This window comes from Miniopterus schreibersii, assembly GCF_964146895.1.
Source record: "Miniopterus schreibersii genome assembly, chromosome: 1".
NCBI classification, from domain to species: Eukaryota; Metazoa; Chordata; class Mammalia; order Chiroptera; family Miniopteridae; genus Miniopterus; species Miniopterus schreibersii.
Window position 1 is genome coordinate 160,835,800 of NC_138101.1, and position 25,069 is coordinate 160,860,868.

At 39.9% G+C, this 25,069-nt stretch overlaps 1 protein-coding gene across 1 annotated transcript in view; it reads left to right on the top strand.

Moving 5' to 3' along the window:
* Window positions 1-25,069, top strand: part of ZNF609 (zinc finger protein 609) — a 186,931-nt gene that overhangs the window by 11,971 nt on the left and 149,891 nt on the right. The window contains exon 2 of the mRNA XM_081121694.1: window positions 12,344-13,217. Coding sequence (XP_080977820.1) covers window positions 12,471-13,217 — 747 coding nt within the window. The 5' untranslated portion in view covers window positions 12,344-12,470. The remainder of the gene's footprint in view (window positions 1-12,343; window positions 13,218-25,069) is intronic.

The following is a 25,069-nucleotide window of genomic DNA, read 5'->3' on the forward strand; positions in this document are numbered from 1 at the left end:
CTCTCCTCTCTCTCTCCCTCCTTTCCACTCTTTCTAAAAATCAATGGAAAAAATATCTTCAGGTGAGGATTAACAAAAAACAAAAAACAAAACAAAATTCCCAGGAATTATTCCAGAAATGTTAACATTTATTTAGTATTTCCAACACATTTTTTCTCTCTAGCTGCCTAGGCTTTTCTTAATCAAATCAGTAAACTTGATGAAATCAAATTTATTCAAGAATTTAGAAAATTCAAGAATATACTGTGGAACTCTTAGTGAAAATATATCACTTCAAGTTGTAAGTGGCATGATCACTACACTCAGACTGGTGTAGATTTCAAATATTATTCTTTCACTAAGAAGGGTTTGGAGGTGGAGGGACTAAAAACTATATTGGAAAATTGGTAAAATGTAAACTAAGGATTGAGATGACTTGGTACCATTCATATAACTTACTGTGGCTAACGCAGTGGGTTAGTTTACATAAGGAGAAGTTGTATGACAAATCATTAACAATTTTGTGTGGATAGAGTTGTTACCAGTGGACATTGTTTAGTTTGAAAAGACTTAACAAAAGTCAGACCAAAGGCTATTTTAAAACTAGTCATGGAATGGGCTAAAATGTTTTGTTGTGCATAAGCAAACTGATTTTCTGGCAATGAACACTTCTGTAGTTCCACAGTCCTGTGCAGTTCTATAATGCAAAAGCTCTGAAAACAAAGTTTTTTTCTGTAAAGTAGGCACAACCTGAGTTCAACCAGTAAGAGGCTCATTATAGTCTCTTTCGGTTCTGTTTCAAGTAAATATTCTTTTTGCTGTAGAGATATTAATGAGTTTGATGCTAGGATGCTGTTCCAGTTTCTACTGAGAGGATTACACTGTATATGGTATATTAATTATCTCAGCTCTTTACAGGTGAAATAACTGAGGCTCAGATAAGTGCAGTGACTTGCTTAAGATTGTTACACATCTATGGGAGTAGGGAGTAGGGGAGAGTAAAGAGTAGAATTGAGCTTTTCTGCCTCCTTCCTTGTTTTTTGTTTGTTTTTTCATTGTACTGTGCTTGTTCCTCATGACATTACCTCTGAAAACCATATTGATAATGGTTTTCTTGCACCATAATTCTAGGTGCAAGAATTGAAGCAGTGACACTTATCTTATTTGACACTTCAATAAATAAATGTTTGCCTGGCTGGGTGTGGCTCAGTGGTTGGGCATAGACCTAGGATCCAGGGCATCGCAGTTCGATTCCCGGTCAGGGCACATGCCCAGGTTGCGGGCTCAGTCCCCAGTCGAGGGTGTGCAGGAGGCAGCTGATCAATGACTCTCATCATTGATGTTTCTATCTCTCTCCCCCTCTCCCTTCCTCTCTCTGAAATCAATAAAGATATATTTTAAAAATAAATAAAATAAATGTTTTCCATAAGTGGCATATTTAGGTTTGCCCGTGATATTAAGCCTTTTCAGGTAGTTAGGTTCCCAAATTGTTTAGATTATACTTTAGGATATCTTGGCTGTTGTGGGTGAATGGAAGGACTATCTTGTATGTGGGAGATGAAAAATAGATTAGTTTCAGTGCTGACAAGTATTACATTTAAAAAGAGACAGAAAGTCCAGACCACTTTCTTAGCATGATTAACTTCTATCTAACAATTGTAGTCCCCAAAGGAGACTAGGAATCTTTGTAAGCTATTCCTAGAAAAATTAGCTCATTGTGCTGCCAGGGAAATGCTTGGCATCACTAGGAAGAGAATCAGAACTAAGTAAAGATAAAAATAAACCCCCTCTATGCAAAACCAAAGTTTGTCTATGTTTGTGATAACTGTATTCTCTTGATCCCCAAGAAATATATATAAGAGTTAGTGACCAAAGGAGGTGAAGGCTTTAATGAAGACATGTTTTTAAAAAATCTTCAGTTTTTAAAGACACAGGAAATAGTATCAAATCCTATTAAATGAAGAGAAGAACATACAGATTTAGTTATCACTTCTTAGGATTCTGTATTGGATAGAGAGTACCCTTTCAAGTTAGAAATGAATTAAGCTGAATTATTGGCTTGCTCTTACCATAGTAAATAAATTAACCCTAGAGGTAGTAGAAATTAAAAATAAAAATAAGGTCAAGAAGGGTTTTTGATTAAACTTTTTATTTTGAGATAGTTGTAGCATTTCATCCAGGTTTAAGAATAATACAGAGGGATCCCTTGTACATTTTACTAAATTTCCTCCAGCAGTAACATCTTGCAGAACCCTAGTACAATATCATAACCAGATATTGACATTGATCCAAGATACCTGTCTCATTCAGATTTCCCCAGTTTCACTTGTGCCCATTTATGAATGTGTGTATTTAGTATTATGCAGTTTTATTACCACCACAGTCAAGATATGGAACAATTCTGTCATCACAAAGGTTTCATGTTGTCCCTCTATAGCCACACCTGCCTCACTTCTGCTCTTCCTCCCATCTCCCATAAAGTCTTAAAAAATTATTGAATTGATACATTTATAATAACCAACTAAGGTAAACAAGGGATATTTTGAGGTGTACGGACAGTCCCAGACTTAACAATGGTTCAGTCTAAGATTTTTCAACTTTACAATGGTGCGAAAACAATAACATTCAGTAAAAACTGTACTTTGAATTTTGATCCAGGCCAGCGATACGCCTTACAATACTCTCTTGTGATGTTGAGCAGCAGCGAGATGGTTTTGCCCAAATTAAGTGGTCTGAGCACGTTTAGTGGGGTAGGCTAAAACTGTTATGTTTGGTAAGTTAGGTGTATTAAATGCATTTTTGACGTTTCAATGTTTGCAGCTTACAATGGGTTTATCAGGATGTAACCCCATCATACGTCAAGGAGCATCTGTATATCCTTAACTTTTTAGATAATTATATTTAAATGTTTTATTTATCAAATACATATAGCTTTTTAGTTTTTCTCTTCCCATGAACTTTATATTTGTTCCATTAAAAATTTTTTTTAATTAAATTTATCGGGGTGACAGTGGTTAATATGAACATGTGGGTTTCTATGTTATAAGATCTGTATATTGCTCTGTGTGCCCACTACCCAAATTCATATCTTCTCCTGTCACCATATATTAAGACTCCTTTTATCCCCCCACCATGAACTTTATATTAAAAGTCAAGTAGTACTACAGCTTTCGTTTTTTTAAAAAATATATCTTTATTGATTTCAGAGAGAGGAAGAGAGAGAGCTAGAAACATCAGTGATGAGAGAGCCATCATTGATTGGCTGCCTCCTGCACGCCCCCAACTGGGGATCGAGCCCGCAACCTGGGCATGTGCCCTGACTGGGAATCGAACTGCGATGTCCTGGATCCTAGGTCTATGCCCAATTGCTGAGCCACACCTAACCGGGCAGTACTACAGCTTTCAATGAAAATCAGCAATCTACTATTAACTCCTTCCCACCACCAAGTCTCACTCCCAATAGGCAACTGCTTTAAACCTTTTAGTCTTTTTCTTATATGTACTCCCATATTTCTAAATAATAAATAATATGTTCTCCTATTGCCCTTCTCGTCTTATCAAATCCTCCTAATATAGTTATGTCACAATTTTTAGTTAGATCAGTCAGTATTCATGATTATGTTAAGGATTGTTTATTATTGAGCCACTTAGTATATTGCTGCTATGTTTTCTTGTACAACTCCCCCCCTCCCAGGATTTAATATAATTAATTATCTCATTTTTTCTTTGCTTTACTGTTATTGTCCCTATCACAATTAGTTCTTTCAGTCTCCAACAAATCTGTAAATCTTGCAATATAGTCAAACATAGGATAATGCTTAAGTAGTTAGTTTCTTCTTTTCCTTTTCTTTTTTCCTTACCATCCCCCTAAATATTCTAACCTAAGAAGATTGATGACATGATTCCCTTTTACCATTATCACATAAACTATTACTTTAGGACCAGGATCGTGATCCAGTAATACAGTTCTCTTGTTCATAGGTATTTTATTTTATTTTTGGAATTATAATGTGATAACAAATTTCATTAAGTACACTATAAGTGTACAACTCAGTTTTTCCATATTTATAACCACCATGCAGTTCAAGATACAAACATTTTCCGTACCCCACAAGGTTCCCTCTCCCAGACATGACCGCTTTTCTGACTTCAGTCACCTTTAAGTTATAGGTGTTTAAAATGTGATGACTGAGTGGTTCAAATCTGGATATTCTGACTTATCATACATTTTAATGTATACATGAGGGCTCGCAGAATTTGGTTATGTCCGGAATACCTGACTTGTGAACTAGCCCTATTTTGGGAAGCAACTGTACATGGATGAGACTGAAGGCTAAGAGATAGTCAGGGGCAGTTAGACATTTTAAGAAATGTGAGGACTGTTGTTTTGTAACCTTCCCCCTAGATTCTTGTTGAATCTGCATCCTTTATCTTAGAGAGAGGAATCCACACTCTGTTCTGTTAAGTTTGAGAATTATCAGGTAATTGAGACAGTTTATAACTATTAAGAAATCAAGCTGAAGTAAGAATAAAGAGAAGTGGCAGCCTAGGCACTGTTAGGATTCTGTGCATGAGGAAAGCACTCATTTATGGACCAAAATATTTGAGGACACACTGTGAACCAAACACTGTTCTTAGGATACAGTGGTGAGCAGGGTGCTTGCAGTCTAGTGGTGGAAACAAATTTTAATCAAATCATCACAATTTGAGAGGTGGGATGTGCACAGGGAGTGTCTTTCAGGTAAAGGCCATGAGGCAGTAAGATGGGAGTGGGGTGCAGAGGACAGAGTGTGGCCGTGAGGCAAGACTGGAGAAGTAGACATGGCTTAGAAATCCTTAAGGATGTGCATGTGGATTCCACCATTTTTTATGGCTTGTCTAACAGTGTAGATGTTATCTTTTTAAAATATTTTTATTGATTTTAGAGAGGGAGAGAGAGAGAGACATTGATGTGAGAGAAACATCAATTGGTTGCTTCCTGCATGCATCCCGATGGGGCACCAAACCCTCAACCTAAGCATGTGCTGTGACCGGGAATCAGACCAGTGACCTTTTGGTGCATGGGACAACACTTAAGCAACTGAGCCACACCATCCAGGGCTAGATGTTATTTTTTGATAGGGAAGTTTTCTTTGCTTTTTAGAATTATTATAGGGTAGCAGTTCTTGTTTAAGAAATTTAGGTAAGGATGTCTCGTCTAGAATATAAAAAGGGAAGGTAATTCCTGTATTTCCTGAAAAACGCTTAGGTTTTTCTTTTCCCCCATATTCCTATGAATTTGATCCATATTATTCCCTGTTTTAGAGATGAGGAGATTGAGATACAGAAAACCTCTGACGCAACAATTCTGTATGCAGGGCCAATTTCTGAGATCTCCTGATTCCTAGCTATCTCCCCTATTCACTTTTTTTCCTGAGAAGTTGACATCGCCTATTTGTCTTTAGCACAGAAAGTTTATCTCTGGGAATAAGAACTGAATTATGAATGGCAACATAGCCCTCATTATTAGGGGGGAGAGAATGGTGGATTATTTTATTATTTACTTTAGATGATCTTAGCCTTCTGCTTCTTGGCCTACTTTTACATAAGCCTTGGTAGGGGTTTTCCCTGTGGACTGGTTCCACCAAATGAATCCCTATAGGGTTGAGATTGAATTACTTGCATATTCAGTATGCTCTTTAGCCTATATTGTGAGATGTATGCTGGCACAGAGCAGTATCAGCCAACATGGAAGCTCTGAACCTGAGCCCTGCTGAATAGCTATATCCTGGTGGAAGTGTCAGTTGCTTACATGAAATGAAACAGGTCAGGCCTCATAATCTTGGAGAATAGCAGCCTGTGAGGGCCATAAAACTATTCATGAGATGTAGCATATAAACACTCAGGGACTGAGAGATGCTACACTTTTACTGTTATGTCCTTAGGTGACACATGGTCAGATGAGCCCTGTTGAATTGGATCCCTCTTCTCAAATTGGCACTGTTAGTCTGTTCTTTATCTGATCCCCATTGGAGGTATAAGCTGAGACTGTGGTACTTGAGGAGATGACACAGTTCCTTTGTTACAGTAATTAATGTAATAAATTAAGGGAGAGACCCAAAGGAAAGTTGATTGTTTCTCGTTAGAGCCCTAGGTGGAAATTGAGTTGATTAGTGAGCTCCTAGGAAACGTGGCAGGTGGAGAGGGAGATGCCTGTTCTTCCAGCTAGGTAAGCTCAGCATCACTGAGGATGGTTTACATGTTGCACAGGCGTCACCTGAGGTTGGCTAAGTACGAAGTGAGTTCAAGGTAGCATCTGAAATGCAGGGAAGATGGTATGATATGGTTTTCTTCTAGCAACCTTGCTGTATCCCATTGGTTTATTGACAGTTCCCTGGGTTGTCAAACCCTGTGAAACTCACACAATTTAGATTCAAAGGCCTGTTCTATCAGTGGGGTCAACATCCTAGTGGATTGGAACAGGTGGTGAAGAAATAGTCCAGATTCTCTGAGCCTTGAGATTAGTACCTTGGCACAGGGATTTTTGAAGCAAGATGGAGTCTTTTTGCCAGTCACTATAGTATAGAGATTTATGAACCACACCTCAAGGTAGGAGTACCATAAAGGGAAAACCCAGACCACTGAGTTTATCGAAGAAGAAAGAATTGCCATTTTCTTTCATAGAACAAATGGATATCAATACTACCTGTAATTTAAATTTGTAAAAAAATTTTAAGCATTTTTCCTTAAATTTTTAAAAATACCTTAGATACTTTATTTTTTAATATTTTTATGGATTGATTGATTTTTAGAGGGAGAGGAAGTAGGGGAGAGAGAAAAAAAAAACCCCATTGATTTGTTGTTCCACTTATTTATGCATTCTTTGGTTGCTTCTTGTATGTGCCCTAACCAGGGATCAAACACCCACAACCTTGTCTTATTGGGATGACACTCTAACCAACTGAACTTACTTGGCCAGGCCTAAATACCTTAAATACTTTATACAAAAGGTATACTGTGAAACAGTCCTCTTTAAGTTCAGGTAACAGAACATTATGAGAATATATGGGTCATTTTATATTTTTGAGTTTTCTTATATTTTTCAGATTTGTATCCTCATAATATGCTTAGCATCATAATGGATTTTCCTCCCATTGTATAATGAAAATTAATATTTAATGAAGCAACTTGGCTATTAATCTGGCTAGGGTCAATGGAAATTTGAGCCCAGAAATCACATCTCTTGATTCTAAGTTCCGTGATCTTTTTCCTACACCATGCTACATTCCTAGAATTGAGTATAGCTTCCCCCCCCCCCCCTTGTTCATACAGCTTTTGGATGGAACTACCTAGCCAGACAGATCACCCTCACATCCAACTATGTGTGACCTTTGTAGTAGTCTCAAGCAGATTATACACAACGGTCACTTGCTCAGGTCAAAACCTATAAGAAGATTGATTCAAAACCCATAAGGAGAAGGGATGACAAATTTACAGTAGAACAACACTGGACAGTTTGCTACTTAGACCACATTATCTGTGGGTAGTTGGCAATTAAAGAGATCCTTCCTCTTTGAAGCCCTCTAGGATGGATACAGAGCTCTATCTGGGTGGAAAGAGAAGTACTGCTTTTATTATAGTTGCACTTAAGTACGGTCAGTTGCTGCTTATGTCCTCTTGCTAGGGGCAGAGACCTCATATGAGGACTTTTTTCTTTCTTAGCTTTCTTGAAGAGAGGCCCAGTTCATTTCCCCCCCCCCCAATATATTTTTATTGATTTCAGAGAGAGGAGGAGACAGAGATAGAAACATCAATGATTCAAGTCATTGATCGGCTACCTCCTGCATGCTCCTCACTGGGGATGGAGCCCACAACCCCGGCATAGGCCCTGACCGGGAATCAAACTGGGATCTTCTGGATCATAGGTTGATCATCAACCGCTGAGCCAAGCCAGCTGGCCTTATTCATTTTCGAATGGTGTGATCTATGGCATGTGCCCTAAAAAAGTGATTAATGACCTGAAATGTGTGATTACAAACCAGTCTGTGGGCTGAGAGTCTGAGAAATGGAACTTGAACCCCTGTTGTTATAGGTACAGGGTATGGGGAATGATTGTCATGACCTACCTTGGTCCCCACAGAGAGGAAGTCAGGTGCAGGAATGATACACATAAAATGGTACTGACAAAGAATTCCAGGGCCTGGTGAATTGAGGGCTTAAATAGGGAAGTGGAGTAAAGTTAAGCAGAAGGAGAGAAGAGAGAGGAAAATATTTACAGAAGCTCTTTCAAGTTGAAAGTGCCTTGTGTTCTCTGTAAGGTATTGGTTTTCCTGATTCTGCACTTTCTCTGCCATGCAAGCAAGAGGTCAGTGCTTTTTCATTTCCAGCGAGCATGTTAGTTGCCCTACCTCCTGGGGTTAAACATCTCTGCAACGACCTGTCAGAGAGTTGATTATTAGCTGTATAAAGCCAGGGATGCTGTAGGGAGCAGATGGGAAATGGTTTGGCTGCTGCAGCCAGGCTGATTAAAGAATCTTTGGCAATTTTACAGTGTGTCTTTGGAAACATACCACCAAAGCTACTATGAAGCCTGTGGGTTTGGAAAGCAGGATTTCTGAAAAGTCACCTGGTTGAAAAGCAGTACTTGTGGAAACTCTTAATGCCCTCAAAAATAGGACAGCAGCTCTCTAAAGAGCATCAGTATTACTAAAGATCAGCCCTCATAGTATGTGGGGGGTTTGCATCCTGCTTATTCAGAAATTCTGAGTAGTTTTCTAGTAGGAAAAAAAATTTTTTCATAATTCTGTCAATAGAATTATAGATTTGAAAAAGGCCCTGGGCATGTCTAGACTGTCCTTACCACACATAGAAGAATTCTTTATGTAATTAGATTGACAAGTGATTATGCTTTTTTTGCTCAATACTTCCAGTGATAAAAATACGGCTTCATTAAGCATTGTGGGCCATTGTTGGAAATCGCAGCTTATTAAATCTTTTCCTGAGTTAAACATCTGCCCTCTGTAACTTCTACTCACTGTCCTGTTTCTACTCTCAGCATCACGGAATAAATTTCTCTTTTCCACATTACAATCATCATATATTTAAAGCTGATCGGCCTGTCTCCCCTCAGTATTCTCCTTTCCAGGATAAAGAAAACAGTTTATAAGATTTTTTGTCTTATGAAATGGCTTCTTGGTTTTGACTATACTCTTCTGGACATCCCTCCATTTAATGAAAATCTTACTTAAGATGTGGAACCTGGAAATGAGCACAGACTGTCAGATGTTCTTTTTATCTCCAGCTCCCTTTTGAGAAGAAGCACAATTTTTAAAAAATGTAATGGTAATATTTCATGCTTACTAGGAAAAAAAAACAATTACAAGAATTATTCAAATTTATGCTATACTAAACTAATTTTAGTGCTTCAGATCGTTTTTAACAAGGTAGATGTATATGTGTTCTTACATAACTGATAATCTATTGCTTTTACACATGACAACTTGATTCAGTGTAAGACTCCTGACTAAACAACCTTTTCTCTTAACAACTTTGTAGATTTTCCTTTCTCTCTTAACATTTGATATTGCAGAGCAGTCTGAGGTTGGCCCAATTTTTGTCCTTTCATAAAGGAAGATGGGATTTCTTTCTATCTTCGTATGACATCAGCCAGTACAGTAGAGAACTTCATTAACATTTTTATATACTTTATATTCTTTGCTTTACATGTACCTTCAGAATCTCTCTTCCATTACCTTCCTGTTTCCTAGAGGAAGTTTTGGTTTGGTTTTGGTTTTTTAAATATATCTTTATTGATTTCAGAGAGAGGCCGGGAGAAGGAAAGAGAGAGACAGAAACATCAATGATTACAGAGTCCTCATTGATCTACTGCCTTCTGCACGCCCCCGACTGGGGATCCAGCCTGCAACCTGGGCATGTGCCTTGACCGGGAATCAAACCTCCATCTCCTGTATCCTAGGTTGATGCTCAACCACTGAGCCATGCCCAGCCGGACTTTTTTTTTTCTTTTAAAGAGGAGGGTCTTTTGAAAGTTTTATTGTTTTTCCAAGGCTAAAGAAACATGGTGTTTGTTTAATGGTTAAATCACATACTAATGATAGCGCAGCTCTGGAGGAGAGTGGATAAGCCTTCGATGAATGTGAATTATGCTCCAAGCCTAGCCACAATTGCAAGGATTGCCAAGATTGCAGAGGTGATAAATTATGATGGTGGGAAGAACTATGCTTTAATAATCCTCTGTAGTGCAGATTCAATTGGCATTCTCTTTTCTAGAAATGCTCTCTGCCCTTCATAGAATAAAATTATTTTCAGTACCATGTTCCACTGTTTTATTCTCTACTTTACTCGCTGCTGAATTCCCAGCACTTAGTTTAGTGCCTGGCACATGGTAGGCAATTAATACCAATTTTTTTGAATGAATGAACAAATATGTACTACACTACTATTTCATAAAGGCCAAGTCTTATATAGTGTTGAAAATTCCAGACATTTTACTAAAAATTTCTTCAGAATTCTAGATTATTTTCAGAGGTATTTCTCTGACTCTTCAAGAGGTGTTTCCTACCTTGTAGGTGGCATTTTTTTTCATAGTTCCTATATCATGTTCCCTACCACATACACACTTTTTGCTTATCCTTTTATGAAGTAAAGTCTATGTAAACTTTATGTCATCAGAGGTTGCTTGCTGTTGGCACTAAGCATTACTTGGGTAAAGGATTATTTTCTTCTCAGATCTACAACTAAATGGCAGATTACTGTGCACACCTTTCTCCCTTAAATCCCATTTGCTACCAGGCATTCACTTGGTACAGCTCTGCTCTCCTAGGACATCTTCTTTTGTAACTGATGCATCCTGGCTCTATTTATTTATTTGAGGGATAAAAATGTTTTCTTTTTTAGAGAGGAAGGGAGAGGGAGAGAGAAAGAAACATCGATGTGAAAGTGGACCATCGAGTGGCTGCCTCCTGCACACCCTCTACCAGGGATTGAACCTGCTACCGGGGCATGTGCCCTGACTGGGAACAGAACCGGCAACATTTTGGTGCATGGGGTGATGCCCAGCCAACTGAACCACACCAGCCAGGACTGCACCCTGGCTCTTTGACACTGTCTTGAGAGAGAAGGTGAAAAAGTACAATTTGTTTGGTCTCTGTTTTATCTGAAGCATTTACCTGTTAGAAATCCACTTTGTAGGATTCATTGTGCAGTCAGTGGTTTGCTCTTTCTGCTCTGTTATCTTGTGAGAGTTATTTTCTAAATGGATATAGAAAGATGGTGGACAGGGCAATGAGCAAGAACAGATCTCTTTGGCTTTGTCATAAAGTAATATTGGGATGGTATATGAAGGCTGCTGGGTTTTCTAGATGGTAGACTCCTCCGGTCTCATGAGTAAGAAACTGGAGAGAGATAAATTGCCTTTTTACCCCCACCGTGTCACCTTTTTAGCCAATCTATTTCATGTGATGAGGCCAATACAGTGCCATCAATCTTCTACAAGAATTGGAGAGTTATCCCATATTCTGGTGTTAGGTTTTTTAGTAGTTGTTTTTAGTAGTTAAGTTATTCATAGGGAAAATTTTTTCTTCTTCCTTTTTTATTTTTCATTTTTGGTGTGTATATGTGTGTTTTCATAGGTATTTTAGTGGGAAATGGGAAAGGCCACGTTGAATTCTGCTCTCTGGATATAATTTGAAACCTGGAGTTTAATAAGGCTGATTTAACTGACCTGAAATTGGTTGGTTGAGGCCTCTCTGAGGATATTTTCTCTAGTTGCAATTTTTGTCTCTTTTCCTGATGATTTATTTTTCCCAGTTCTACTTGCTTTTCTCTTTTATTTGTACTTACCCACCCCCCAATAGTAAAATGACAAAGAATATTATTTTTAGTAGGGCCAGGCCCTGTTAGTAGAGGGCTTTTAAAGCCTTTGCTAGTCCATGTTCTGAGCCTCTGATAATTCAACAAGTAGCAAGGAGAAAAAGGGGATGGGAGTAATAAAGTTGTGCTAGAACTTGAGTCTGTGATATGCCAGAGCTTGTATTGATTGAGGGAAGATTGCCAGCTGGCAGTGGTAGTAGAAATAAGTCTTCTGGGAATGGGAAACTAACTCTAGAGGATTCCTAGTTAAGACTTTCCACAGAATCTCTGGGCAGTTGGAAATATTGTACTCATCCCTGGGGAGAGGCAGTGGGAATTAACTTTTCTCTGGTCCAATGTGACTTGGTTAGAAGTACAATTGAACTTGTTTGTCTTGTCCATTATGATGTGATAGCCCCCTAGGAAAGGGTCTGTTATGTATGGGAGTTTATTTCAGCCTGTCTCCTTGCCTGTATTGTTTCTTTTAACAGCTCTTTAAATTTTCTTTTTCCAGCAATGATGTTGTCCACTGGGCATGTACTGACCAATGTGGCAGGTCTGAGAACATAGCTGAAGCTGAAAATAGGAAAGCTGGGGGCAAGGAAGAGCCTTGAATCTTGAGGTGGGACGTTGACTCTAAGATGTCCTTGAGCAGTGGAGCCTCCGGAGGGAAAGGAGTGGATGCAAACCCGGTTGAGACATACGACAGTGGGGATGAATGGGACATTGGAGTAGGGAATCTCATCATTGACCTGGACGCCGATCTGGAAAAGGACCAGCAGAAACTGGAAATGTCAGGCTCAAAGGAGGTGGGGATACCGGCTCCCAATGCTGTGGCCACACTACCAGACAACATCAAGTTTGTGACCCCAGTGCCAGGTCCTCAAGGGAAGGAAGGCAAATCGAAATCCAAAAGGAATAAGAGTGGCAAAGACACTAGCAAACCCACTCCAGGGACCTCCCTGTTCACTCCAAGTGAGGGGGCAGCTAGCAAGAAAGAGGTGCAGGGACGCTCAGGAGATGGTGCCAATGCAGGAAGCCTGGTTGCTGCTATTGCTCCCAAGGGCTCAGAGAAGGCGGCTAAGGCATCCCGCAGTGTAGCCGGTTCCAAAAAGGAGAAGGAGAACAGCTCATCTAAGAGCAAGAAGGAGAGAAGCGACGGAGTGGGGACTTGTTCAGAAAAGGATCCTGGGGTCCTCCAGCCAGTCCCCTTGGGAGCACGGGGTGGTCAGTATGATGGAAGTGCAGGGGTGGATACAGGAGCTGTGGAGCCACTTGGGAGTATAGCTGTTGAGCCTGGGGCAGCGCTCAATCCTTTGGGAACTAAACCGGAGCCAGAGGAAGGGGAGAATGAGTGTCGCCCGCTTAAGAAAGTCAAGTCTGAAAAGGTAAGAGGTGGCCAGATCTGGCTGCCCACTGCCAGTCAGAACTGCCCTGGACTAACCACCAAATGCTATGTGCACTCTGTGGGAGGCTTATTAGTTTGTGGGTAATGACCAATTGCAAGGTCAGAGTAGCTGGTAATGTTAATATGGTTTTGTTTCAAATCGGGATTTCCTACAGATTCATTAACAGCAGCCCTGGACATTTTGGAGAAGAATATTTGTTGTTTGGGCAGCTACTTGTAGAATGAATTTTTTAAAAGCCAAGTTGAGAACCTCCCACCTTGTTTCTGTCGCACTTCAGACACTTGTTGCCGAATGTTGGTATCAACCTTTATGTGATTCTTAGCTTGACTGGCATTTCATCCTCAGAGTCATTGATAAGCTTAATAAGTTGATAAACTTAATAGGCTTTCAGTTGAGTGCTGTTCTTCATGGGATAAATGGCGTAGACTGTTAGCCTCTAGAGGAGAAAAAGGTTAAATAAGTCCCATGGCATGATGTCTCCCGGGTAATGTATTGGCGGCTACCAAAGAGCAAAAGGGCACAGTGTGGCGCAGGTGAACACGGGGGCAGGAGGTAATGACTATACTCTGAGGTACTTAATCAGGCCTATGAGTTAGTATTTTGGCTATGAAAGTTTAGCCTTGAAAGAGATTCTTTGGCCACTAAAGGTATACTTCTTGGCCAGGTATCTCCCTCAACTATTGGGAATCAAAGTCTCCTGGAGCTGCCAAACAGTGTAATGATGATACCATGCCTTCTGTTTGACTTGGGAGGACAGGTGCCTACAGCCCTAGGAGGGCCTCTCCTTCTCTGGGAAGATGATCTTAGTTCATGTCTCAAGAAATGGAGCTTGCAGGGCTGGAGCAGAGTACATGTGAGCCTAGGGTCAGCTCAGGCTGCCTAAACTTCAGCAGCTTACGGTTTCCCACAGAGTGGCTGGCCTGGGGATGAGCTGCTCATTTGGCTCTTGATTTTCTACTCTGTGTTCTACTCACCCTGTGCTTTCAGCTGATCCCAGCAGATGCAGTATAAGTTGATTACTCTGTAATTACATCAGTTGCAACAGGAAATACCTATTTCCATATGTAAGTGTTAATAAATAGAGGATGGATGTATATTTTTGGGTGCTAGTACCCTCTCAGTGCCTGGATTCCAGTGGTAGCTTATGCTTTTTTTTTGCTGTAGATATTTTGGTCTTTGCCTCTGGCACATCTTTAGCTCTTAGCAACATCTGGGCTTCCCTGGTAACAGGGCTGTGAATTTTCTTCCAGTAATAACACAATGGTTCATTCCCTTTTTACCAGTGGCAGCTGCCAGAGAAGCTGCCTGTGTTTAGGTGGCAGGTGCTATAGTCCACCTCAGCAGAGGCAAGTTCCAGCTGGTTACTGGCATGGCTCATCCTGTGCTGGCTGCGATTTACCATTTTCTCTGGGGTACAGATGGATAATACTGCTTTGAAGAGGCCTAGGAGTACCAGGAGTTCTTGCTTCTGTTCCAGGCCCATTAGACTGTTCCCTACAACTAGCTTCAGTAAACTCTTGCCGTATATCCATGTTCATAATCATTGTTCTTCCTGTGCTGAGAAGTGGCCACTTCTGAGAGTAGCCCTCATTTTCCTTTCTGTTTTAGAACTCTTGCCTCAATGCTGTAATCTTCTAAGCCCAGTATTAGTCTATGGATGAAAGGATTAATGATGCTTAGCTTCATGTTGGATTTAACTCTAAATGTCCATAATAGTCTCCAACAGAGAAGCAAATGGAACCCATTTTCTCTTATAGGTGCAGAGACTGGTTGGGAGGCTGCCCTTCAGATTATAATTGGGCTGAAAGATGCAGTCCATTCAGCTAAGAATACACGTTGGTGCCAGGGGAATTTGCCCCTTAATAATGTAACTGTGTTATAAGCCTTGTCTTCCAAGGAAGTTGAGAGTGGGGCAATAGAATGAGAGAGAAAAGGGAGAGAGATTGTGCTTCAGTTTTTGGAAGATAAAATTGTTGGGAATTACTTTTATTTATTTATTTATTTAATTTCTTTTAAGGGAGGGACGGGAGGGGAGAGAGAAAAATATCAATGTGAGAGAGACCCATCGATTGGTTGCCTCCTGCAAGCGCCCTATCAGAGACTGGGGATCAGACCTAACCCAGGTACATGCCCTTGGTCAGGAATTGAACCTGCTACCCCTTGGTGCATAGGCCAATGCTCTAACCTCTGAGCTACACTTGCCAGGGCTGGGAATTGCTTTTATTTAATTAATTAATTAATTTATTTAAATATATATTGATTTCAGAGAGGAGGGGAGAGGGAAAGAGAAAAAAATATATCAGTGATGAGTCATTGATTGGCTGCCTCCTGCACGCCCCCCAGTGGGGACCGAACGCATACAACCCAGGCGTGTGCCCTGACCGGGAATCAAACCACAATCTCCTGGATCTTAAGTTGATGCTCAACCGCTGAGCCACGCCGGCCAGGCTGGGAATTACTTTTAGAAGCAGAACATTTATTGTGCATTTTGATGTTACTGTACACATGAACCTGCTTTCTCAGTTCCTTTCCCTATTCCCTCAACCCTTTTGAACAGTCTGTTTCTGGGGGTGCTTTTACATAAAGCCTTTGACCATTGAAATAATTATTTAAATAAGTGTTTGGACGTTGCTAGGAGATGAAAACACTGTGGTTCTGGAATAGGAGAAGGAAAAGACTTAGTTTAAGGAAAAGAAGGCTAGGAATCTTGCAGTGGAGCAGCTTTCGAGAAACAGGGACCCCAGGGTTTGGGACATAATAGATGTTCAGTCAGTGTTTGATGATTAGTAAGATAGCTTATGAGCTAAGTCTCTGGGAACTTAAGATTTTCTCTCTGAGATATGGGCTTGACTATGGCTTAACTGGTTTGGAATGTTCCTTCCATGTGGGGACAACCAAGAGAACCAAAACAGATGTTTTGATATAATCTAGGAATTACATACTCTGAGCTGGGAATTGTCATGAAGAAAGAAAACTCATAATATTTAGAAAGTGTCTTGACAGAAACCCCCCCCTTGGAAATAGGAGAGAAGACAAATGGGAATTTGTGGTGTAAGATAGAATTGTCACATGTCTACTACTAGGTAATGAGAGAGATTTTATTTTTTTAACTTTTTAAAATTTATTTAAAAAAATTTTTTAATGTATCTTTATTGATTTCAGAGAGAGGAAAGGAGAGGGAGAGAGAGAGATAGAAACATCAATGATGAGAGAGTCGTTGATCAGCTGCCTCCTGCACACCCCCAACTGGGGATCTAGCCCACAACCCAGGCATGTGCCCTGACTGGGAATCGAACCCCAATCACCTGGATCCTAGGTCGAAGCTCAACCGCTGAGCCACGCCCGACCAGGCAAAGGAGAGAGATTTTAATATTCAGATTACCTCAGGACCTTCTCTCTTATCAAGGTGGATATCTTAGGCTATGACCGAGGGAATTTTCTATCAACCTGGAGTGTGGATTTCCCTACATGGGATCTCACTTTTGCTCCACACCTCTCCCTGGCAGGGCTCACTGTGCTGTTTTCCCAGAGCTCTAGTCCAGAGATGGCTCTTAGCAGCTGCTGCTGCCCTGAATTGTTATTGAACACTCCTGCTTCATACTTCCTGCCAGCTGAAGAGATGGGATGGGGGTGGATTGTTGAGGAATAAACAAGACTGAGCCTTCTGGCTCCTGCCTGTTCCCTTGCCTGCGGCTTGATTGATAAGTTGTTAAGTTAGGGATGGAAGGGGAGGTAGGAAGGAGGAAGGGTGCCTGTCTGAATGTTCCAAGCTTAGTGCTTGCATTGCCACTCTGACAGATTTGTAAAAGAATTTACAAACCACAGAAGGCAGTGATCTATCTATGGTGACTCTTGTCTTGCAGACAGAGTCGGCACTTAGACCAGGCTTTTAAATGATACTCCCTTTTTTTTCCAAGTCATATAAAGTAACCAGTAGGTTCTAGTGGCTAAAGGATCTAGAAGATTGCAACTAGAAGCTCCTCTCACCTCTTTAGCTGCTGCTTTTCATCTTGCAAGGTAGAAGCACTCTGCTGCTGCTGCTCTCAGAATGCTTCATATATTTACCACTTCCCCTATTACTTTAGGATACAAAGAAAATGATAAAGTATGCTCTTAGCTATTTTGCCTTCTGATCATGCTTGCTATCATATCCTTTGTTCTAAGAGCATCTTCCTTTGCCCTTGGTTTTGTTTTCCTTCCCTGGTTTATGCCTTCTAGCTCAATTCATTGCCCAATCAAGGTCAGTTCTTTTTTATTCCTTCTGATTCAAGGCTTCTCTCTTAACCCTCCTTCTCTAGTTGTTCTTTCTCAGTTAGCAATGGCATAGCAGTCAGCTTTGCTTCCTGAAGCCAAATGCCCTCAAGCATTTTTCTTCATGGAAAAATTTTTAAAAATTATATTTATGTGGGACAGAGATGTATTCTCTAACTACAATGGAGCCTGAGCTTAATTTATTTTTTTCTTCAGCAGCTCAGCAGCTCTGTTTTCCACTTGGGTGTTGTAATTCAAGGAGGGCCCAGGGAAAGATTATCTTGTCCAACCTCCTCATTTTATAGAAGAGGAAACCAAGACCAGGGAGGTCATGTGACTTGCCTGGGATCTCCCAGGTAGTCAGTGGCAAAGCCAGACATAGAAACCAGGTTTTTTGTTACCACATTCTTATGTCATGTTGTTCTCCAGGATTCTTCACAAGTCTTTAATTGTTATGAGGGATTCTCTGTTTTCCCACTTTAAAGACTACCTCAGAAACATTGGAGGTAAATGTCCAGATAATCTCAAGACTGCTTTCATTTTTTAAAAAAAAATTAATTAAATTTATTGGGGTGACATTGGGTAATAAAATTGTATGGGTTTCAAGTATACAATTCTATATCATCTGTATATTGCATTGTGTGTTTACCAACCAAAGTCAAATCACCTTCTGTTATCAGAGGAATACACGAGTGAGATTCCTCTGTTGCTTGTGGGAATGGGGTTTTTGGGGCACTGCTGAAATAAGCATTTTCAGAAGCCCCCACAGGCGAATGAGATATGGTAGAATACTTCATTTGTGTGGAGTTACATCCTCAGGTTCCAAAGCCCCATGCTCCGTTGTGAAAAAGGTGCAGCTGGGGGTTTAGCAAAGCCAGAAACAGGGCCAGTGTCCAAAGTTTCTGTTCCATGTTGCAGCTGGGTCCAGGAGAGCATCAGGCTAGTTAAAGCCCTTTATTCCATTGCTATGAGTTTTTGTTTGTCTCGTTTGTTGCTTTCAGTTTTATATCTTACATATGAGTGAAATCATGTGGGTTTTGACTTTTTCTGTCTGATTTCGCTTAGCATGATATTCTCAAGGTCCATTCATGTTGTCACAAATAGCCGTATTTCATCTTTTTTGTGGCCTAGTATTCCATTGCACATATGTACCACCTTCTTTATCCCAATCAGCTATCAAAGGACACTTTGGTTGTTTTCATGTCTTGGCCCATGAATAATACTACAGTGCACATATGGGTACATACATCTTTACGAATAAATGTTCTGAATTTTTTCTGGTAGATACCCAGAAGAGGGGTTGCTGGGTCATATGGTAATTGTATTCTTAATTTTTTGAGGAACCTCTATACTGTTTTCCATAGTGGCTGCACCAGTCTACATTCCCATCAGCAGTGAATGAGGGTTCGTTTTTCTCCACAACCTCTCCGGCACTTGTTATTACTTATCTTATTGATAATAGCCATTTTAACAGGTGTGAAGTAGTTTTAATTTGCATTTCCCTAATAGCTAGTGAAGCTGAGCATCTTTTCATAGACAGAGTGGGGCAAAAGTTAGTTTACAGTTATGAGTACGCAAAACAGAGTTTATTCTTGTATTATTATTTATTAATTATTGTATTTTCCATGTGAACAACAGTAAACCTACTTTCGCCTAAACCTGGATCTGTTGGCCATTTGTACATCTTGGGAGAAGTGTCTGTTCAGGTCCTCTGCCCATTTTTTAATTGGATTGTTTGTTTTGTTGTTGTTGAGTTGCTTTATATATTTTGGATATTAATCCCTTATCAGAAGTGTTGTTTGCAAATAACTTCTTTCATTCTGTTGGTTGCCTTTTTGTCTTGTTGACAGTTTATTTTGCTGTGCAGAAGCTTTTTAGTTTGATATAGTCCCATTTATTTATTTTTGCTTTTACTTCCGTTGCATTTGAAGTCAAATTCATAAAATCCTTCCTCAAGACCAAGGTCCATAAGTTTAGTACCTATGTTTTCTTCTATGTAATTTATTGTTTCAGGTCTTATATTTAGGTCTTTGCTCCATTTTGAGTTACTTTTTGTGTATGCTTCAAGACTGCTTTCATTTGTTTTTCATACTGATTTTAACACTGTAGACAAAAGGATCTCTGAGTTTAGATTTTTTTGGTAAGATGATCGTATTTACAAAGAACGACCTTTTCCACCTGATGCTGAACCTATTTTATTACATACAAAGAGGAGAAAGTCACTTTTAAACTGCTACTTGGAGATTGACTTCTTGAGGTTGTGTGTTTGTATGTGTTCTGGAATATTGCATTCAGTCAGATTTTCATTGTAATCATCAAGGCATTGCCATTTCCTTCTTTATTTGGCAATTGCAGGTAAGAAAACATCCACCGCCACCCTGCCCTGGGGCTTCTTGGACATACCTTTAATTGGCAGACCTTAACTCTATTGTGGATACTAACTGTGTTGTAAGGAGATGATAGACTGTTGGATACCATTATTACCTTTAATTCATTCAGTACATTAATTGAGTGCATTTTAGAGTCCAGATATTGTGCTTGGTGCTTGATATATCCACTGGCAAATAAAACAAATGATTCCTGTTCTTTGAGAAGCTTACCATTCATCTAGAGCAGAGTTCCTAAAAGTGTGGCCCATAAAGCCTTGTGCATCATATCACCTGCATGTCAAAAATGAAGATTCTTGGACACTACCCCAGATTGGCTAAATATGTTTTAGGGCTAGAGGCACAGAATCTACTTCTAGATGACTCTCCAGATAATTGCTATATACTTTAGTGTTTGAGAACCATTGTGAATTTTCTTCATAAGGTGGGGTTCACTTCTCACCTAAAACACCAGCCTTCTAAACTTAAATTTCACATCAACTCTTATGTATAACTTAATGGTTAAGAGTGTAAACTTTGGAGCCAGATTCCCTGGGTTTTGTATTCTAGCTTTGCCACTTATTAACTGAGAGGTCTTGAGCAAGTCATTTAAGTGCTACACCCCAGTTTTCTCATCTCCAAAATGAGGAAAACAGTAGTTCCTATGTAGTGTTGTAAGATTAAATTAGTTAACCCATATAAAACACTTAGAATAGTGCTTGGCACTTGGGAAGCATTCAATAAATATCAGAAAAGAAGAACATGATTTGAGTTGAAATATGTCTCAGTCTACCCTAGGCAGTAATGGGCTGAAGTATAGAAACACTTCACCTACACAGGAAGCCCAGTATGAATAGATAAACATGTTTGTTAAGACTTCCAGCACTATGCTCAGAAGTTTTAGATATGGGTTGGAAAATTTGCATGTTGATGATGTATGTGTTCTAAAGCCCCTGATATTTGTGTTAGGGTGGTAGGGGACCAAAATTGGCTTCAAAGGATATTGAAGTGGCCTGTTGAATTTCAGATTTCATATGAATTGAGTTTCCTTTCTGGCCATATCCCTGGTGTGGGGCAGGATATGTTGGATAGATGTTACTGTGGGTTTGCCAGAATGTGCAGTCTCATGTATGCTGGAAGAGCACTAAATGTTTTTGTTTCTACACAAGAGTGCATGGAAAATCTAAGTCCTGGTTCTTAATCTTCCTCCCCCAGTGTGAACTTGTATTTTTGCCATTTGGGTATAAGAGCTTTTACATGCAGAGCTCATCCAGGGAGGCAGCAGGGCTTGAGCTTTTAGGCTGGAGGTGGCAGTAACAGACGCAGCTGAGATCCTGCCACTGCTGGCTGGCTGAGCCCTCCTCTCTGTGGTTTTCACTCTTCAAGCCATGCTTGAGTAACCCGCCTCCAGAGCTGCTGACAGGGCCCTGTTCAGAGGCCTTGGAAATTACACTGTTCATTTCCTTATCATCCCCTGACCTGCAGTGCAGAGCCTTCTGGTGCAGGAACAAGGCAGAAAAAAAATCCAGACGGCTCCCAGCCAGCATGTGTCAAGGGCTACAAAGAAGGAAATTGGACTTGCTCACTTAAAAACCATGGGGTTAGGCTTTGATTTTTGGTTCCTGCCGAGAGTTATTTGTGTGCGCACACATGTTCTGTCTCTGTATGTGTGTGTGTGTATAGAATGAGCCTGTGCATGGCAAAACTGTAGAGGAGGAGCGTCTGAAAGTGGAGAGCAGAGGGAAGATTGCTTTTCTCTTCAGTTAATTTCCCAGTTGTGCCATTGGGATGGGCCTGGAAGGATTAGCATCAGGAAGGTGCCAGGCCATATTAATATTTTAAAATACACTTCTCTCAATACAGTTTAGTCATGGTTGAGAGCACCCACGCAACTAAGAAGTTTCCCTGCCTGGCTGAGGAGACATTTTTAACAAATCCTATTCCCTGAAGTCGTTCATCCTAGATGACCTTGATATGATCAATGTGTAAGCTACCTAAGAAAGTATAGACCTTGGGTCTGTCTTGGATAAAAGGAATAGCTCTTTTGAGTTGCAGGATAATGTAACAAGGGAGAGATAGACAAAAGGAATTTATAGCATTTTGAGATTTTCTGTTTATAGGGCAAAATTCTATTATATTTTCAGAGCCTGTTTCTCATTTTTTTAAGTATTAAAAAACAATCTACTTCTTTTTCCTGTTGGCATTTCTCTTGTCCTAGGAGAGCCAAAGGAAACACTTTTCAGGCTGAAGATATAAACTGTGGATGTAAGGAGGTTTTGAGCAGAGTTTATAATCATTCTGTCCTTAATTTTTCTTTTTCTGGATTTCCAGAGCCTTTGGGGGGGGGGGTAGTCTTTTAGCTTTTGGTCTCTGGAGGTGTGTTTAAATCCTATGTGTCTCTCTTGTTGGAAATACTCTGTAGAGAAGTGTTTTCACATGAGAGGTTGATAGCCAATGTGAGAGCAGATTACTTTCTTTGACCGTCTCATAAAGCAGTGGTCCCTGTACCAGCATCAGCAATGCCTGGGAACCTGTTAGAAATGCAGTTACCATCCCAGGTCCCCAAATCATAAAGTCTCGGGTTGAGGCCTAGCAATTTGTGTTTTAACTTTAGCTCTCCCATTGGTCATGATGCACACTAAAGTTTGAGGTCCACTATTGTAGAGCACCTTTTCCTCTTTTTTTTAAAATCCTCACCCGAGGATATTTTTTCCATTGCTTTTCAGAGAGAGTGGGGGGAGAAACATGGATGTGGGAGACATCATTTGGTTGCCTCCCTCACTTGGCCCTGGGGCCGGGGATCAAGCCTGCAACTGAAGTACGTGCTCTTGGCCACAATTGAACCCGGGACCTTTCAGTACATGGGTGGGCGCTCTAACCACTGAGGAAACCTTCCCTCTTAATAGTGAAGATCAAATTCACCAAAAACCTTAAGGGATAAAAAGTAACTTTGGACAGTAGGTATGGTTGTTGTTTTTTCTGAGTGATGTTCATATATCTTTTCTTTTTGTGAATGAAATGACAGGAACCTAAAATGGAAGGAATATCTAAGGGGTTGGGACTTTGAGAGCAGAAAAGCTATTCAAATTATTGAACTTTTCTAAGCCTCTCTTTTCTCACCTATAATGTGGAAATGATTAATAGTACTGACCTCACATAGGGTTATTGTGAGGATTAGATGAGATAAAGAGGTTAAGCATTTAGCACAGTGTCTAGCATATAGTAAATACTCAATAAATGTTAGCTGTTGCTGATACTGTAATGTTATTAGCTATGAGATACAGGGTTGTGGAAATTAAGGAGAAGGGATGTCCTTAGAAACATTGAAGAGTTAAGCCCGTGGAGTTTTTGGAAATAATGAGTTTATGATAGCTAATATTCTCACTTCTGCTGATTTCCAGGAAGGCTTGAGGAGAGATTGATTCAGAGCATTTGGAGACATTGAGGTTTGAGGTTTTGTTTGGTTGATTGGTGAGTTTGGAAGGGTTTGTTGGACTCCTTTTGGTACAGGGCTAATCTCAGGTTGAAGAATCATGGCTCTATGATTATTTTAGGTTAGAAAGTTTTTTTTTCCTCTTTTAGTCCTTGACAAGTACAGACTTTAGCCTTTTGAAGGGATTAAAATTCCTACAGGTAGTCTGAACAGTCAGGAGAAGCATGAGGATTGAGTTACTTCTTTTTGTGAATTTGACACTATCTGCAGGAAATAAAAAGACATTCTTATATTTTTGGAGGTGGTCAGTTTTCAACTTGAAATGTTTATTGAAAGACTACAATTTAACTGTGTCTGAAAAATACTCTTTAATTGCTTTTTAATTTGAGAACACTGGGTTCCAGTGCTAGTGGTAAATACTGGATTGTGTTTAGATGAGCCAGGCCTAGCCACTAAATCCTTTCTTGGCCTCTTTTTTTTTTAAAGTGAGGTATAATTGATATAACGTTATATTAGTTTCTGATGTACAGTGCAATGGTTTGATACTTATATAGCAAAATGATTACCTCAATAAGTCTAGTTTACTTCTGTCACCATACATAGTTCAAAAAATTTTTTTTCTTGTGATAAGAACTTTCAAGATTCACTTATTATATCCCCATGACTTACTCATTTTTTAACTGGAAATTTGTATCTTTGACCCGCTTTACCCATTTTGCCCATCCTCTACCCCTACCCTCAGGCAACCACTAGTCTAGTCTCTATATCATTGAACTTGTTTTAGATTCCACATATAAATGAGATCATATGGTATTTATCTTTTTCTGTCTGATTTATTTCACTTAGCATAATGCCTTCAAGGTTCATTCATGTTGTTGCAAGTGGCAAGGTTCCATTCTTTTTTATGGTTGAGTATGTATATACCACTTTTTCTTTATCCATTCATCCATCAGTAGACATTTAGGTTGTTTCCATATCTTGGCTATTGTAAATAATGCTGTAATGAACATATATATATTTTAACTAGCTTCCTTTCTTTTCTTTTCCTTCTTTTTTCTTTCCCCTCCCTCCCTCCCTCCCTCCCTCCCTCCCTCCCTCCCTCCCTCCCTCCCTCCCTCCCTCCCTCCCTCCCTTCCTTCCTTCCTTCCTTCCTTCCTTCCTTCCTTCTTTTTGCATAAATACCCCTAAGTGGAATTCCTGGATCATATGTTAGTTCTGTTCTTAATTTTTTGAGGAACCTTTATACTGTTTGCCGTAGTGGCTGCACCAATTTATATTCCCACCAATAGTACACAAAAGGATGCCCTTTTCTTCACATCCTTGCCAACAATTGTTATTTTTTGACTTTTTGATAATATCCCTTCTAACAGGTATGAGGTGACATCACATTTTGATTTGCATTTCCCTAATGATCAGTGATGTTGAGCATCTTTTCATGTATGTATTGGCCATGTATATGTCTTCTCTTGGGCACTATTTTTGTTTAGTAATGGGTTCTCTTCATTGTGAAAAGCTTAGAGTTGATATTTCCTGGTTGATATGTTTCTTCAGAAGTTAAGTACTTAGCTCTGCACTGAGTCAAACCTTAGTGAAAGGTACAGAGAGTATTGTAAAAAGGAGATGTACATATTCATCATACTCACACCAACCAAAGTAGCATGAGGTTAAAGAAATCAACATTCAGGCTAAAGAGTCTTGGTGCTAAGGCTTCTCAACTGGACATTGCATATCAGAATCACTTCTGGGGCTGGGGACCCAAACTGTGTGTGTGTGTTTTTAAA